The sequence below is a fragment of the Tachyglossus aculeatus genome, chromosome 16, assembly GCF_015852505.1.
Source record: "Tachyglossus aculeatus isolate mTacAcu1 chromosome 16, mTacAcu1.pri, whole genome shotgun sequence".
Taxonomy (NCBI): Eukaryota; Metazoa; Chordata; class Mammalia; order Monotremata; family Tachyglossidae; genus Tachyglossus; species Tachyglossus aculeatus.
Genome location: NC_052081.1, coordinates 22355860 through 22371055, shown reverse-complemented (window position 1 = coordinate 22371055; position 15196 = coordinate 22355860). Strand labels below are relative to the sequence as shown.

The window sequence follows — 15196 nt, the reverse complement described above, 5'->3', positions numbered from 1 at the left end:
TCCAGCTAGTTTAGGTAACTCCTGTGCATTTAACACAATCCCTTCACCACCCCCTTCCCACCCCCCACCAGTCCTAGCATAGGACCATCCAGGAGAGCAGCATTTCTCGAGGCTGCTGCCGGTATTATTTGTGGACCTCCATCAATTCCACCAGGGTATAATCCCGTATGGGGATGTGGTCCCTGGATTCGGGGCCCTCTATCCCTTCAGGGTTTAGAATTGTTTTAGTTTCTTGAGTGATGAGGGGTCGTACCCTCCCCTCGATGTCTTCTATGATGTTTATTTCCTCATCACCCTATTCTTCGTCTGGGTTCCAGTTCACCTTGCCTCGTTCTCGCCTGTCCCGCCATCGACCACCGGCCCAGGTCATCCCCCTGGCCTGGAATGCTCTCCCTCTGCCCATCCACCAACTAGCTCTCTTCCCCCCTTCAAGGCCCTACTGAGAGCTCAGCTCCTCCAGGAGGCCTTCCCAGACTGAGCCCCTTCCTTCCTCTCCCCCTTGTCCCTCTCTCCATCCCCCCGTCTTACCTCCTTCCCTTCCCCACAGCACCTGTATATATGTATATCTGTTTGTACATATTTATTACTCTATTTATTTATTTGTTTATTTATTTATTTATTTTGCTTGTACATATCTATTGATTTTATTTTGTTAATATGTTTGGTTTTGTTCTCTGTCTCCCTTCTAGACTGTGAGCCCACTGTTGGGTAGGAACTGTCTCTTTATGTTGCCAACTTGTACTTCCCAAGCGCTTAGTACAGTGCTCTGCACATGGTAAGCACTCAATAAATATGATTGATTAATTCCAGTTGGTGCCCATTATAAGTGCCTGTTCCCTGGGGTGGCCCATCGGTCGCCCCTTCAGTTTTGCTAGTCTGAACCCCAATATGACCCCCTTCTTGACTGCTTCTTTGGCGGTCTTATTTCCTGTTTATAGGAGTCCCACATAAAGCACTTTCGACTCCTAATTGTCTCAAGCTGCCTTTTCACCTTCATGGGCCTTACTTTCACTTTCCTGCCACATTTTCATTTCATGTTGGCATGCTGCCAGCAGCAGCCACGCTACATTTGCTACAGCTTTCCCCTCTGATTTCGACATCTTATCGATGTCGAGATCTCATAGAGCATCCCCTGTGCCCTTCGGGGTCTCCACTAGAGCAGCCCATTCCCAGGAGGGGGGTAGCCATATCAAACACTTCAGCTACACCCGTCCACACCCCCGAGTTCCACCCCGGGATCTGAGATCCCAGGCATCCTGCCTCCTTTTTACCTATGTCTGGGGTTTGGGGCGTTGCCACCCAATCCTGCCGACTACACCGATTGTGGGGAGATGTCCCCCAAGTCAGCTGGGATCACTGACCAGAGGGCAGCCCCGGATTCTTCAGATTGGGCGATGACGAGCCAAAGACCAGACACCGAGCCAGAGTGATCAGTTCTGCCTCTTTATTGGGTGTACTCACATAGCTGTAGTGCAGCAACCAAGTGATGGAGGGGGTCCGAGTCCTAATCAGCAAGGCAAGCTCTGCAGGACTAGGCCTAAACTCCTACAACTAAAAATAGCAGCAATGCCTCATATACGAAGCTCCCTCGTACCAGTTAGCCCTCCCCATATTCCCAGGATGTCCACCTGAATGGGACAGTTCCCGTTCCACAATCTTGTAGTGTAGTCGTTCTGTGTCCTTGCTGTGGGTTGCTCAGGCAGAGGGAGGGGGTGAATTCACAAATAGGGCACCCTTCCCAAAGTGACATTGCTCCTCATTTGACAGATGAGGAAACTGAGGCAGAAAAGTTAAGTGACTTGAGTAAGGTCACACAGCAGGCAAGTGGCAGAAACAGGATTGGAATCAAGTCCTCAATCAGTTAGTCTCACTGAGTGCCAGATGTCCTAACTCTACTAAGCACTTGGTTGAGTACAATATACCAGAACTGGTAGGCATATACCTGCCCACAAGAAGCAGGGAGTTTATAGGGAGAGACAGACATTTAAATAAATTATGGATATACACATAAATGCTGTGGGATGAATTGAGGGTACATATCCGAGTGCATCTCCAAAGGAACATTTCGTCCTTGGATTGGCTTTGTCAAAAGCAAAGATGGACTGACGATAAAATGATGCCAGCGAATCAGACAGAGATGGAAGGAATATACACAGGGACTATACCAGAAAGATAGCAATGTACAAGAAATATTTGAAGAAGTTCTTTTTGAATTAGAGCCACTCATCATGGAAAAGGAAGGTAGACCTTGCCATAAATAAGGCACCTGACTTTGATAGACTTCCTATTGAGATGTTTTAGGAAGGTGGAGAGGAAATAGTTGAAGTCTGTACCACATTATATCAACAGGTGTGGATGGCTCAATGGCCATCTGATTGGAAGAGATCAGTTTATGTTCCAATACTGAAGAAAGGATATAAAACTAAATGTGACAATTATCGTACAATTTTCTTCATCTCATATGCCAGCAAGGTATTGCTAAAAGTTATACAGCATCGAATGGAGACCTACATGGAACATGAATTGCCCAATGTTCAAGTGGGATTCCGGAGAGGACGATGGATGCTAGATATTATGGCTGATGTCCATTGGATAATTGAAAGGACAAGAGAATATCAAAAGGAAGTCAGCCTGTGATTTAGTAATTATAGTATGGTCTTTGTCTGCATGGATCACGAGAAACTCTGGAGCACATTAAGGAAAATGAGCATGCCATATCATTTAGTTGCATTAATTCAGAACGTATATGCCGAACAGGAGGTTACAATAAGAAAAGAATATGGAGAAACAGTTTGGTTTCCCATTAGTAAAGGTGTAAGTCAAGGATGCACCTTAGCACCTTATCTGTTCCTCCTTTGTACAGAATACATAATGAGAGAGCCACATTGGATGAAGTCGAACGTGGAGTAAAGATTGGACGAAGGAATATAAAACAACCTTCATTATGCTGTTGATATTACCTTACTAGCAAGAAGTGAAGAAGATTTGAAGGGCTTATTATTAAAAGTTAAGGAACAGAGCAAAGACATGGACCTACATTTGAATGTCAAGAAAACAAAGAACATGACAACTGGATGTTTTAACACATTTGTAGTGGATGGAGAGAGGATTGAAGTAATTGAAAGTTTTTTCTCTTCTGGGATCGATAATAATAAAGGAACTAGTAGTCAGTAAGTAAGCACTCAATAAATATGATTGAATGAATGAATGAAATATGCCAAAGATTAAATTTAGGAAGACTTGCTATGAAGAACCTTGAAAAAGTCATGACGTGCAGATGTAACAATTGCCACAAAAATATAAATTGTCAATTCTGTGCTGTTTCCAGTGACAATGTATGGATCTGAAAGCTGGATAGTGAAAACACAGGATAGAAAGAGCATCTATTCTTTTGAAAGGTGGTGTTGGAGAAGGCTTCTGTGAACCATGGACTGCCCAAAACACAAAACAAATCGATTTTGGAGCAAATTAAGGCAAAGTAGTCTTTCGAAGGCCAAATGACTTAGATTAACTTATTTTGGACACATAATCAGGAGGACTAATTCTCTGGAGAAGACAGTAATGCTAGGAAAAGTCCAGGGAAAATGTGGATGAGGCAGACCAGCAGCTGGATGGATAGAGACCATAACAACAATAACAGAAGAACCATTCCCAGCAAGGTTACAGATTATGGCAGAAGACAGGACGTGCTGGAGAAAATATAGCCTTAGAGTTGCTATGAGTCAGAAATGACTCAACGGCACTTGATAGTAATAATAAATCCTAGTGCAAGGGTATTGGAGAAGGGACAGGGAAAAGCCAGTAGGGTAAACCCAGCCTCCTTTGCAGATATGTCAAGTCCCATATTTACGTATCTGTTTCAAATTAGCTTTAAAAATTGAAAAAGTATCTTAGAGTTTGATAACTTAATCCACTGCTCATCATATCTGTTTCAAATTAGTTTTAAAAATTAAACCAATATCTTAGACTTTGAGAACTTTCCTCTGCTCCTCTAGCACCAGGTTGCTCACTGTCTCATCTATCTTGCCACCGACCCCTTTCCCACATCTTCCCTCTAGAATGGAATTTCTTCCCCCTCCATGTCTCTCACACCACCACCCTTTCCACTGTCAAAGCATTATTAAGGTCACATCTTCTTCAAGAGGCCTTCCCCAATTAAGCCCTCTTTTCCTTAGCTCGCTCTCCTTTCTCTGTCGCTTATGCACCGGGATTTGTGACCTAATATCTGTCTCCCCTTCTAGACAGTCAGCTCGGTATGGGCATGGAATGTGTCTAATTGTGTTGCATTGTACTCTCCCAAGTGCTTAGTACAGTGCTGTACACATAGTAAGCTCTCAATTAATATGATTGATTATCTTGAGTTCAGTTTTCAGAAGTTATTTTAAATCCATTTTCCATGAATCATATTATTAGGTGAGATTTTACTGTATCATTGTTTTCTACTATTTACTTCTTCATTTTTATGAACTTGTTGTTTTACAGGTTGTCCTCCTCTTGGTTTGGAAACATTAAAAGTTAGAGATTTCCAGATTCATGCTTCAACAGTAAAACGCTATGGCTTGGGAGCTCACAGAGGCAGGCTAAATATTCAGGTAATTTCTCCAAATCTTCCAAATAATTAAAAAAAGCTTCAAAAGAACTTCAGCTAGTCTCACCAAGGTGATGTGGCTAATCACTGTCTGTTTTCACACATTACTTAAATTATGTTTATGAAAGGAAATTAAGTTTAAGGAAGAGTTGATCAGATCTTTTTCAATAATTCTGGCAGTCAACTTGCTACTAGTGAACACCATTTTAATAGGGCACTTCCCTATTTTTCAGCAGCGTGTTTAAGTGTTTGTTAATAGACAAAGGACAGATTTATAGATATTGAATAGAGTTAGCTATTATGTCCTAGTTTGAGAGAAATGGAATTTGGCCTACAAGAAGAAGATTGTGCTGACCATATTCATGCTGCTAATTAAGTCAGTGTGGTGAGGGATCAGGTTATGATGAGAGAGTCTATCGCAGAGGAGGGGTGGCAGTACAGTGCAGTCAGTATTTTTACTAAGTGTTTTCGATGTGCAAGGCATTATACCAGTATTGATCGAGTTGGCAGACATGAACTCTGCCCTCAAGGAGCTTACAGTGTAGTGGAAAGAGTACAATACATGCATATTTACATACACACACTTGAGGTTGTTACCTGGAATGTTGCTTGAATATGACCATCTTCATATAACACCAGAAGTACAGGCCTGGACATCAGAAAGCATTTCAATTCTACATGAATGTATATCTCCAGAAAATGGTGATGGAATAAAGATACTGCTTTTTTCCCCCACACTATGCCTTTGTTTAATGGAGGATCATTGGTAAAACACAAAAATATGATTAGAAACATGATAAATTTTATATCAGGAACAAATGGCAAAGCTCTCTAATAATAATAATAACAAATAATTCTGGTATTTCAGTGCTTATTATATGCTGTGCACTGTAATAATAATAATTATTGTGGTATTTGTTAAGCACTTACTATGTGCCTGGCGCCATACTAAGTGCTGGGGTGGATACAAACAAATTGGGTTGGATGCAGTCTGTGTCCCATGTCAATCCCCACTTTACAGATGAGGTAACTGAGGCACAGAGAAGTTAACTGACTTGCCCAAGGTCACAAACAGCCAAGTGGTGGAGTTGGGATTAGAACCCATGTCCTTCTGACCCCCAGACCTGTGCTCTGTCCACTATGCCATGCAGCTTCTCAAACACTGTACTAAGTGCTGCAGTAGATACAAGATATTCAGGTCTGTCCCACATGGGGCCCACAGTCTATATAGGTGATAGAATAGGTATTGAATCCCCATTTTTCAGATGAGGTAACTGAGGTAGAGCAGCTTAGTGACTTGCCCAATGTCATACAGCAGCTACGTGGAGGAGCTAGGAATAGACCCCTGGCCCTCTGACTCTCATTCCCGAACTCTTTCCACTAAGCAACACTGCTTCACTCTAACTTGGTGATGACTTTGATGATCTTTCCTTCACTACTTTTTCATAATTCTTTCAAGAAAACACCCTTAACTGCTCTTCTAGCATAATATTTAAGAAAGAAAGTTTTCTTCCTTCCAACCCCTCTAAAACACTGCCTGCTTTCCTGTTCTCTGATGGCATGTAATATTAACTTCTCTGGACAGAACTGAAATCGGCTGAACAGACCAAGCAATTTCAGAGGAATAAGTATCCCATAGTGTATTAATGATTACTTCTGGCTCTCCCCTCTTCTTGATATCCTACTCATTCATTCATTCAATCATATTTATTGATCACGTACTGTGTGCAGAGCACTGTACTAAACTCTTGGAAAGAGCAATTCAACCATAGAGACAATCCCTGCCTACAACGGGCTTAAAGTCTGGGGTGGGTGGGTGGGGGAGACAGACATCAAAACATGTAAACAGGTATTAATATAAATAAGTAGAATTATAGATATGTACAAATATACATAAGTGCTGTGGAGTGGGAAGAGGCGGGCAAGATCAAAGGGAGCGAGTGGAGATGATGCGGAAAAAAAGGGGAGCTGAGGAAAAGTGGGGCTTAGTCTGGGAAGGCCTCCTGGAGGAGGTGCTCTTTCAGTAGGGCTTTAAAGTGGGGAAGAGTGATTGGTAGATTTGAGGAGGGAGGACATTCCAGGCCACAGGTAGGACGTGGGCCAGGGGTCAGCGGCAAGACAGGCAAGATCAAGGCACAGTGAGATGGTTAGCATCAGAGGAGTGGAGTGTGCGGACTGGGATGTAGAAGGAGAGAAGGGAGATGAGGTAGGGAGGGGCAAGGTGATGGAGACCTTTGAAGCCGATAGTGAGGAGTTTTTGTTTGATATGGAGGTTGATAGGCAATCATTGGAGATTTTTGAGGATGGGGATGACATGCCCTGAATGTTTCTGTAGAAAGATAATGCGGGCAGCTGAGCGAAGTATGGACTGAAGTTGGGAGAGGTAGGAGGTTGGGCGGTCAGAAAGGAAGCTGATGCAGTAATCTAGTTGGGACAGGATGAGTGATTGTACTAACGTGGTAGCAGTTTGGATGGAAAGGAAAGGGCAGATCTTGGCGATGTTGTGAAGGTGAGACTGGTAGGATTTGGTGACGGATTGGATATGTGGGATGAATGAGAGAGTGTAGTCAAGGATGACACCAGAGTTGTGGGTTTATGAGATGGGAAGTGACAGGAAAGTTTGGAAGATGACAGGGCTTGGGAGGGAAGATAAGGTGCTCTGTCCTGGACATGTTGAGCTTAAAATGTCAGGAGGACATCTAGGTGGAGATGTCCTGAAGGCAGGAGGAGGTGTGAGCCTGGAGCGAGGGAGAGAGAACGGGAAGAGATATAGATTTGGGTGTCGTACGCATTGATGTGGTAGTTAAAGCAGTGGGAGCGAATACGTTCTCCGAGGGAGTGAGTATAGATGGAGACTAGAAGGGGATCAAGAACTGAACCTTGAGGGCCACCTACAGTTAGGGGATGGAAGGGAGAGGCAGTGTCAAAGGCAGCTGAGAGGTCGAAGAAAATTAAGGTGGAGTAGGAGCTGTTAGATATGGCAAGAAGAAAGGCTTGGTGACCTTTGAGAGGGCAGTTTCAGTGGAGAGTAGGGGGTGGAAGCAAGATGGGAGGGGGTCCAGGAGAGAATTAGAGGAGAGGACTTCAAGGCAGCAAGTTTAGTTGACTTGCTCAAGGAGTTTGGAGAAGAAGGGTAGGAGGGAGATAGGGCGATAACTGGAGGAGTCTGTTGGGTCAAGGGAGGGTTTTTTTTAGGATGGGGGAGCTGTGAACATGTTTTAAGGCAGTGGGAAGAAGCCATTGGAGAGTGAGCGGTTGAAGATGGTAGTTAAGCAGGGAAGGGGAAAGAGTTTTTATAAGGTGAGAAGGCATGGGGTCTGATGCACATGTGGAGGGCGTGGCACTTAAGAGGAGGCAGGAGATCCCCTCTGAAGATGCTGCTGGAAAGGATGGGAAAGTTGAAAGGGGGGCTGAAAGGAGGGGGTTGGGGGAGGGGGGAGGGATGATTTGGGGGAGCTCAGACCTGATGGTATTCATTTTTTATAATGCAGAAGATGGCCAGATTGTTGGGGGTGAGGGTTGGGGTAGGTGGGGGGGACAGGAATCTTGAGAAAGGCATTAAATGTCTGGAACAACAGGTGGGCATGGATCATCATCATCATCAATCGTATTTATTGAGCGCTTACTGTGTGCAGAGCACTGTACTAAGCGCTTGGGAAGTACAAATTGGCAACATATAGAGACAGTCCCTACCCAACAGTGGGCTCACAGTCTAAAATGGGGAGACAGAGAACAAAACCAAACATACTAACAAAATAAAATAAGTAAAATAGATATGTACAAGTAAAATAAATAAATAGAGTAATAAATATGTGCAAACATATATATATATACAGGTGCTGTGGGGAAGGGAAGGAGGTAAGATGGGGATGGAAAGGGGGACGAGGGGGAGAGGAAGGAAGGGGCTCAGTCTGGGAAGGCCTCCCGGAGGAGGTGAGCTCTCAGTAGGACCTTGAAGGGAGGAAGAGAGCTAGCTTGGCGGATGGGCAGAGGGAGGGCATTCCAGGCCCGGGGGATGACGTGGGCCGGGGGTCGATGGCGGGACAGGCGAGAACGAGGTATGGTGAGGGTGTCAATAAGGGAAGAGAAATAGTTTTGCCGGGCAGAGGAGAGAGGGCAAAGTTAAAACAAGAAAGGACAAACTTGAAGTGGACAAGGTCGGCTTATGCATTCCCTAAACTTTTTTCTGTGACTCTTTATTCATGTTCATAATCAGTGACGTTGAAGCTGAGATCTTGGTGAATATTGAAGGTGATTTATTTTGTCTAAAAATATCTCTTCCTGGTCCACATAATTGTTGAACTTTAAGAAAATCTTGAGCGCATGTGTGCGTTTGTGTGTACACTTGATAGAATTATACATAGCATGTGATTTAGAATGTAAAGAGCCTCAGTATATTAGATCATCACTGCTGGATGAAAACATTTTTAGAGTTTATTTAAATGGAACAAAATTAGTTTTCGTGTTTTACAATTCTTCGGAGTATATAATCAAAACCTACCATCAAAAACTTCAAGTGTAATAATTTTTGCACTGTTCAATTAATGGAAGTTGATGAACAACTCTCAGTCTTCATTTCATTATGGATTTCAGTATGTTTTCATAAAAGCCATTTTCCAATAATTGAAGCAGGAGATCAATTTCAGCTTCCCAGCAGAGGGCTTGACTCTCAATCAATCAGTTAATAGCATTTATTTGGGTACCTATTGTATTAAGGGCACTATACGAAGTGCTTGAAAGACTACAATTTAGGTAAGACACAATTCCTGCTCTCAAAGGAGCTTACTATATGAGAAATGATATAAAAAGAAAATTGAAAGATGGATAGTTGAATACATTCTTAGAGTGCAAAAATAATCAGGCAATCGTATTTGAGTGCCTACTGTGTGCAGAGCTCTGTACTAAGTGCTTGGGAGCCTATAGTCTAGAGGGGGAGACAGACATCAGCATAGAGATAGTAGTGGAAGCCAAGGGAGTACATAAGTTCTTCAAGGGAGTGGATGTAAATCCAAAATAGAAGGGGACCCAGAACTGAGCCTTGAAGAATTCCCTCAGTTAGTAGGTGGGAGACAGAGGAAGAGCCTGTGGAAGAGACTGAGAGAGAGAGAGCTGCTAAAGAGATAGGAGGAGAACCAGGAGAGGACAGTTATAGTGAAGCCAAGTTTAGGTAGTGTTTCCAGGAGAAGGGAGTGGCCAACAGTATTGAAGATAGCTCTGAGGTCGAGGAAGATTAGGATGGGAAGATTAAGATGTTGAATTTTGCAAGAAGATCATTGGTGACCTTTGAGAGGGCACTTGGGTGGAGTGAAAGGATCAGAAGCCAGATTGGGAATTTTGCATGGTTGTTTATACACAAGTGCCTAATGAATCAGTTGTATTATTGAGCGCTTATTGTGTGCAGAACACTATACTGTTTGGGAGAGTACAGTGTAACAGAGTTTGTAGTCATGTTTACTGCCAGCAATGAGTATACAGGCTAGATGGGGAGGCAAGACATGATACAAATAATGAATTACAGATATATACATAAGTGGCAGAGGGAGGGGTGAATATAGTGCAAATGCAAGTTCAAGAGTGACACAGAGGGAGTGGAAGAAGAGTAAGTGAGGGTGTAGTTGGGGAAGGCCTGGGAGGAGATGTGCTTTTAAAAAGCCTTTGAAGGTGGGGAGAATGATTGTCGAATATGAAGGGGGAGGGAGTTCCAGGCCAGAGGCAGAAGGTCGGCAGTGAGATAGACAAGACTGAGGTACAGTGAGTAGGTTGGCATTAGAAGAGTGAAGTGTGCAGGCTGGTTTGTAGTAATAATAATAATAACAATAATAATAATAATAATGGCATTTGTTAAGTACTTACTTTGTGTAAAGCACTGTTCTAAGAGCTGTGGGGGGATACAAGATGATCAGTTTGTTCCACGTGGGGCTCACAGTCTTAATCCCCATTTTATAGATGAGATAACTGAGGCTCAGAGAAGTTAAGTGACTTGCCCTAGGTCACAAAGCAGACATGTGGCAGAGTCGGAATTAGAACCCATGACCTCTGATTCCCCAGCCTGTGCTCTTTCCACTGAGCCATGAAATCAGGGAGGTAAGGTAGGAGGGGGCAAGGTGCTTGAGCGCTTTAAAATCTTTGGTAAGGAATTTCTGCTTGATGTGGAGGCAGATGGGCATCCACTGGAGGATCTTGAGGAGTGGGGATACATGGACTGACGGTTTTGTAGAAAAATGATCTGGTCAGCAGAGTGAAGTATGGAAACTGCTACCCTGCTGGTTCAATCTCTCATCCTATCCCGACTGGATTACTGCATCATCCTCCTCTCTGATCTCCCATCCTCCTGTCTCACCCCACTTCAATCTATACTTCACGCTGCTGCCCAGGTCATCTCTGTGCAGAAACGCTATGGGCATGTTACTCCCCTCCTCAGAAATCTCCAGTAGCTACCAATCAACCTTCCCATCAGGCAAAAACTCCTCACTCTCAGCTTCAAAGCTCTCCATCACCTCGTCCCCTCCTACCTCACCTCCCTTCTTTCCTTCTACAGCCCAGCCCTCACCCACCGCTCCTCTGCAGCTAACCTCCTCACTGTGCCTCGTTCTCACCTGTCCCGCCGTCGACCCCCGGCCCACTTCCTTCCCCTGGCCTGGAATGCCCTCCCTCCGCACATCTGCCAAGCTAGCTCTCTTCCTCCCTTCAAAGCCCTACTGAGAGCTCACCTCCTCCAGGAAGCCTTCCCAGACTGAGCCCCCTCCTTCCTCTCCCCTTCCTCCCCATCCCCCCGGTCTTGTCTCCTTCCCCTCCCCGCAGCACCTGTATATATGTTTGTACATATTTATTACTCTATTTTACTTGTACATATTTACTATTCTATTTATTTTATTTTGTTAATATGTTTTGTTTTGTTGTCTGTCTCCTCCTTATAGACTGTGAGCCTGCTGTTGGGTAGGGACCTTCTCTATATGTTGCCAACTTGTACTTCCCAAGCACTTAGTACAGTGCTCTGCACACGGTAAGCGCTCAATAAATACAATTGAATGAATGAATGAATGAATGACAAGTGGGGAGAGGCAGGAGGGAGGGAGGTCAGCAAGGAGGCCAATACAATAATTAAGGCACGATAGGATAAGTGATTGGATTAGCATGATAGCAGTTTGGAGAGACAGGAAAGGGCAATTTTTAGCAATGTTGTGACAGCTGACCCTCCAGGATTTGGTGACAGATTGAATATATGAGTTGACTGAGAGAGATGAGTTGAGGCTAATGCTAAGGTTACAGGCTTGAGAGATAGGGATGTGGTGCTATCTACAGTGATGGGAAAGTCAGGGGAAGGACAGGGTTTGGGTGGGAAAATAAGTTCTTTTTGCATGTGTTAAATTTGAGATGTTGGTGGGACATAATGATTGTGGTACTTAAGCACTTATTATGTACCAGGCACTCTATTAAGCACTGGGGTGAGTACAGACAAATTGGGTTGGACACAGTCCCCATCCCACATGGTGCTCACAGGCTTAATCCCCATTTTACAGATAAATTGAGGCACAGAGAAGTTAATGACTTGCCCAAGGTCATACAGCAGACAATTGGCAGAGCCAGGTGAATTGTACTTTCCAAGTGCTTAGTACAGTGCTCTGAACACAGTAAGGGCTCAGAAAATACGATTGAATGAATGAATGATCACTCTTCATTCTTTTTTTTATTCCTTTATGCATCTGTTTGAAAGTTTTGCTTTTCGGTTTAGTTTTTGTAAATACAGATTTATGAAACCTTAAACTGTTCTTTTAGGCAGGTATAAATGAAAATGATTTTTACGATGGAGCCTGGTGTGCGGGAAGAAATGATCCTCATCAGTGGATTGAAGTAGATGCTCGACGGCTGACCAAGTTCACTGGCGTGATCACTCAGGGAAGAAACTCTTTGTGGTTGTAAGTACCAACAGTAGTTTGATTTTTCTAAAGACCGTACACTGTATGCCATTTCTAACATGGTTCAAATTAGAAGAAATAAGATATGCCATAGAGAGTATAGGTATAGAGATAAAATAATCAACCTAGCCTAATGGAAAGAGCACAGGCCTGGAAGTCAGAGGAATTGGGTTCTAATCCCAATGGCCACTTGTCTGCCGTGTGATCTTGATCTTGGGTAAGTCACTTAACTCTCTGTGCCTCAATGACCTCATCTGTACAGTGGGGATTGACTGAACCCTGTATGGGACAGGGACTGTGTCCAACCCAGTGACCCTGTATCTCCTTCAGCACTTAGTAGTGTGCCTGGCACATAGCTTACTGGAAATTACATATATGGTCTTCACCTACATTAGCCAGCTAAAACGGGACCAGAATAGAACCCAGGTCTGCTGATTTCCAGAGCAGTGCTGTTTTCACTGTACCAACAGCAGTGCTATATACTGTGGAACAGAAACAATGGAAATAGTTTCTCACTCTCCAGTTAGAAATGCCAAGGACTCAAGACGTTATTGCCTTTTCTTTAACATTTCATAGCAGATAAACTTCATTTACTAAGTTATCCAAACAGACATATGATTTTGCCCACTTAGTTTTCCTGACCAATGTCCATTTCACAAATAACCTTTTGAGAATCATAATATAATATCATTATAATTCACACTGAGATTCAGTTTTTATCTTTCAAGACCAACATCTAAAGATAAGATGGGGTCAAATAAGTATAATTTTGTCTAGGCCTACCAGGCATTGTCCTGCCAATACTTCAAACTTAATATAGACAAAGCACTGTACTAAGAGCTTGGGAGAGTTCAGTATAGCAGTATAACAGACAAAGTCCCTGCTCACTATAAGCTTACAGTCTAGAAGTGAAGACAGACATGAATATAAATAAATAAATTACAGATATATGCAGAAGTGCTGTGGGGCTGGGAGGGGTGTTGAATGAAGGGAGCAAGTCAGGGCAACACAGAAGGGAGTTGAAGAAAAGGAAAAGAGGGCTTAGGAAAGGCCTCTTGCAGGAGATGTCCCTTCAGTAAAGCTTTGAAGAGGGGGAGAGTGTGTCACATATGAGGAAGGAGGGCATTCCAGGCCAGAGGCAGAACATGGATGAGAGGTGAGTGGCAATATAGAAGATTAGCATTAGAGGAGTGAATTGTGTGGGATGAGTTGTAGTAGTAATAATAATAATAATAATAATAATAATAATGGCATTTATTAAGCATTTACTATGTGCAAAGCACTGTTCTAAGTAGTGGGGAGGTTACAAGGTGATCAGGTTGTCCCACGGGGGGCTCACAGTCTTAATCCCCATTTTACAGATGAGGTAACTAAGGCACAGAGAAGTTAAGTGACTTGTCCAGTCACACAGCTGACAAATGTCAGCTCTGCCAATTGTCAGCTGTGTGACTTTGGGCAAGTCACTTCACTTCTCTGGGCCTCAGTTACCTCATCTGTAAAATGGGGATTAAGACTGTGAGCTCCCCGTGGGACCTCCTGATCACCTTGTAACCTCCCCAGCGCTTAGAACAGTGCTTTGCATATAGTAAGCACTTAATAAATGCCATCATTATTATTATTATTATAAATGGCAGTGTCGGGATTTGAACCCATGACCTCTGACTCCAAAGCCCGGGCTCGTTCCACTGAGCAACGCTAGGAGAGTAGTGAGGTGAGGTAGGAGGGGCAAGGTGAATGAGTGCCTTAAAGCTAATGGTGAGGAGTTTCTGTTTGATGTGGAGGTGGATGGCCAACCACTGGACGTTCTTGGGGAAATGGGAAACATGGACTGAGTATTACTGTAGAAAAATGATCTAGGCATCAGAGTTAAGTGTGGACTGAAGTGGGGAGAGACAGGAGGCTGGAGGTTCAGCACAGAGGCTGATATAGTAATCAGAATAGGATAGGGTAAGGGAATTAACTGGATAGCAGTTTAGATTGAGAAGCAGCATGGCTCAGTGGAAAGAGCCCGGGCTTTGGAGTCAGAGGTCATGGGTTCAAATCCTGGCTCTGCCAATTGTGAGCTGTGTGACTTTGGGCAAGTCACTTAACTTCTCTGTGCCTCAGTTACCTCATCTGGAAAATGGGGATTAAGATTGTGAGCCCCCCGTGGGATAACCTGATCACCTTGTAACCTCCCCAGCACTTAAAACAGTGCTTTGCCATAGTATACACTTAATAAATGCCATCATCTTTATTATTATTATTGAGAGGAAAGGGTGGATTTTAGCGACGTTGCGAAGGTTGAACCAATGGGATTTTAGGGATGGATTCAATATGTGGGTTGAATGAGAGAGAAGAGGCAAGGATAACATCAAGGTTATGGGCATGTGAGACAGAAAGCATGGTGGTGCCATCTACAGTGATAGGAAAGTCAGGGGGAGAGCAGGGTTTGAGTGGGAAGACAAGATCTCTAGATCTGATCTCTTGCCCTCTCTGCAATCTTGCATTTTCTCCTGCCTGCAAGACATCTCCACTTGAATGTCCACCCGTCACCTCAAACGTAATATGTCCAAAACTGAACTTTGTATCTTCCCACTCAAACCCTGTCCTTCCTCTTAAAACCCTATCACTGTAGATGACACCACCATCCTTCCTGTTTCACAAGCTCATACCCTTGGCGTTATCCATGACTCCTCTCTCTCATTCAACC

General features: G+C 43.7%; 1 protein-coding gene across 1 annotated transcript in view; it reads left to right on the top strand.

Annotated features, from left to right (window-relative positions):
- The window catches only part of CPXM2 (carboxypeptidase X, M14 family member 2), a 194665-nt gene that overhangs the window by 73159 nt on the left and 106310 nt on the right, over positions 1 to 15196 (top strand). Inside the window, exons 3-4 of the mRNA XM_038758418.1 lie at positions 4483 to 4592; positions 12365 to 12504. Of these exons, the coding sequence (XP_038614346.1) occupies positions 4483 to 4592; positions 12365 to 12504 (250 nt within the window). The remainder of the gene's footprint in view (positions 1 to 4482; positions 4593 to 12364; positions 12505 to 15196) is intronic.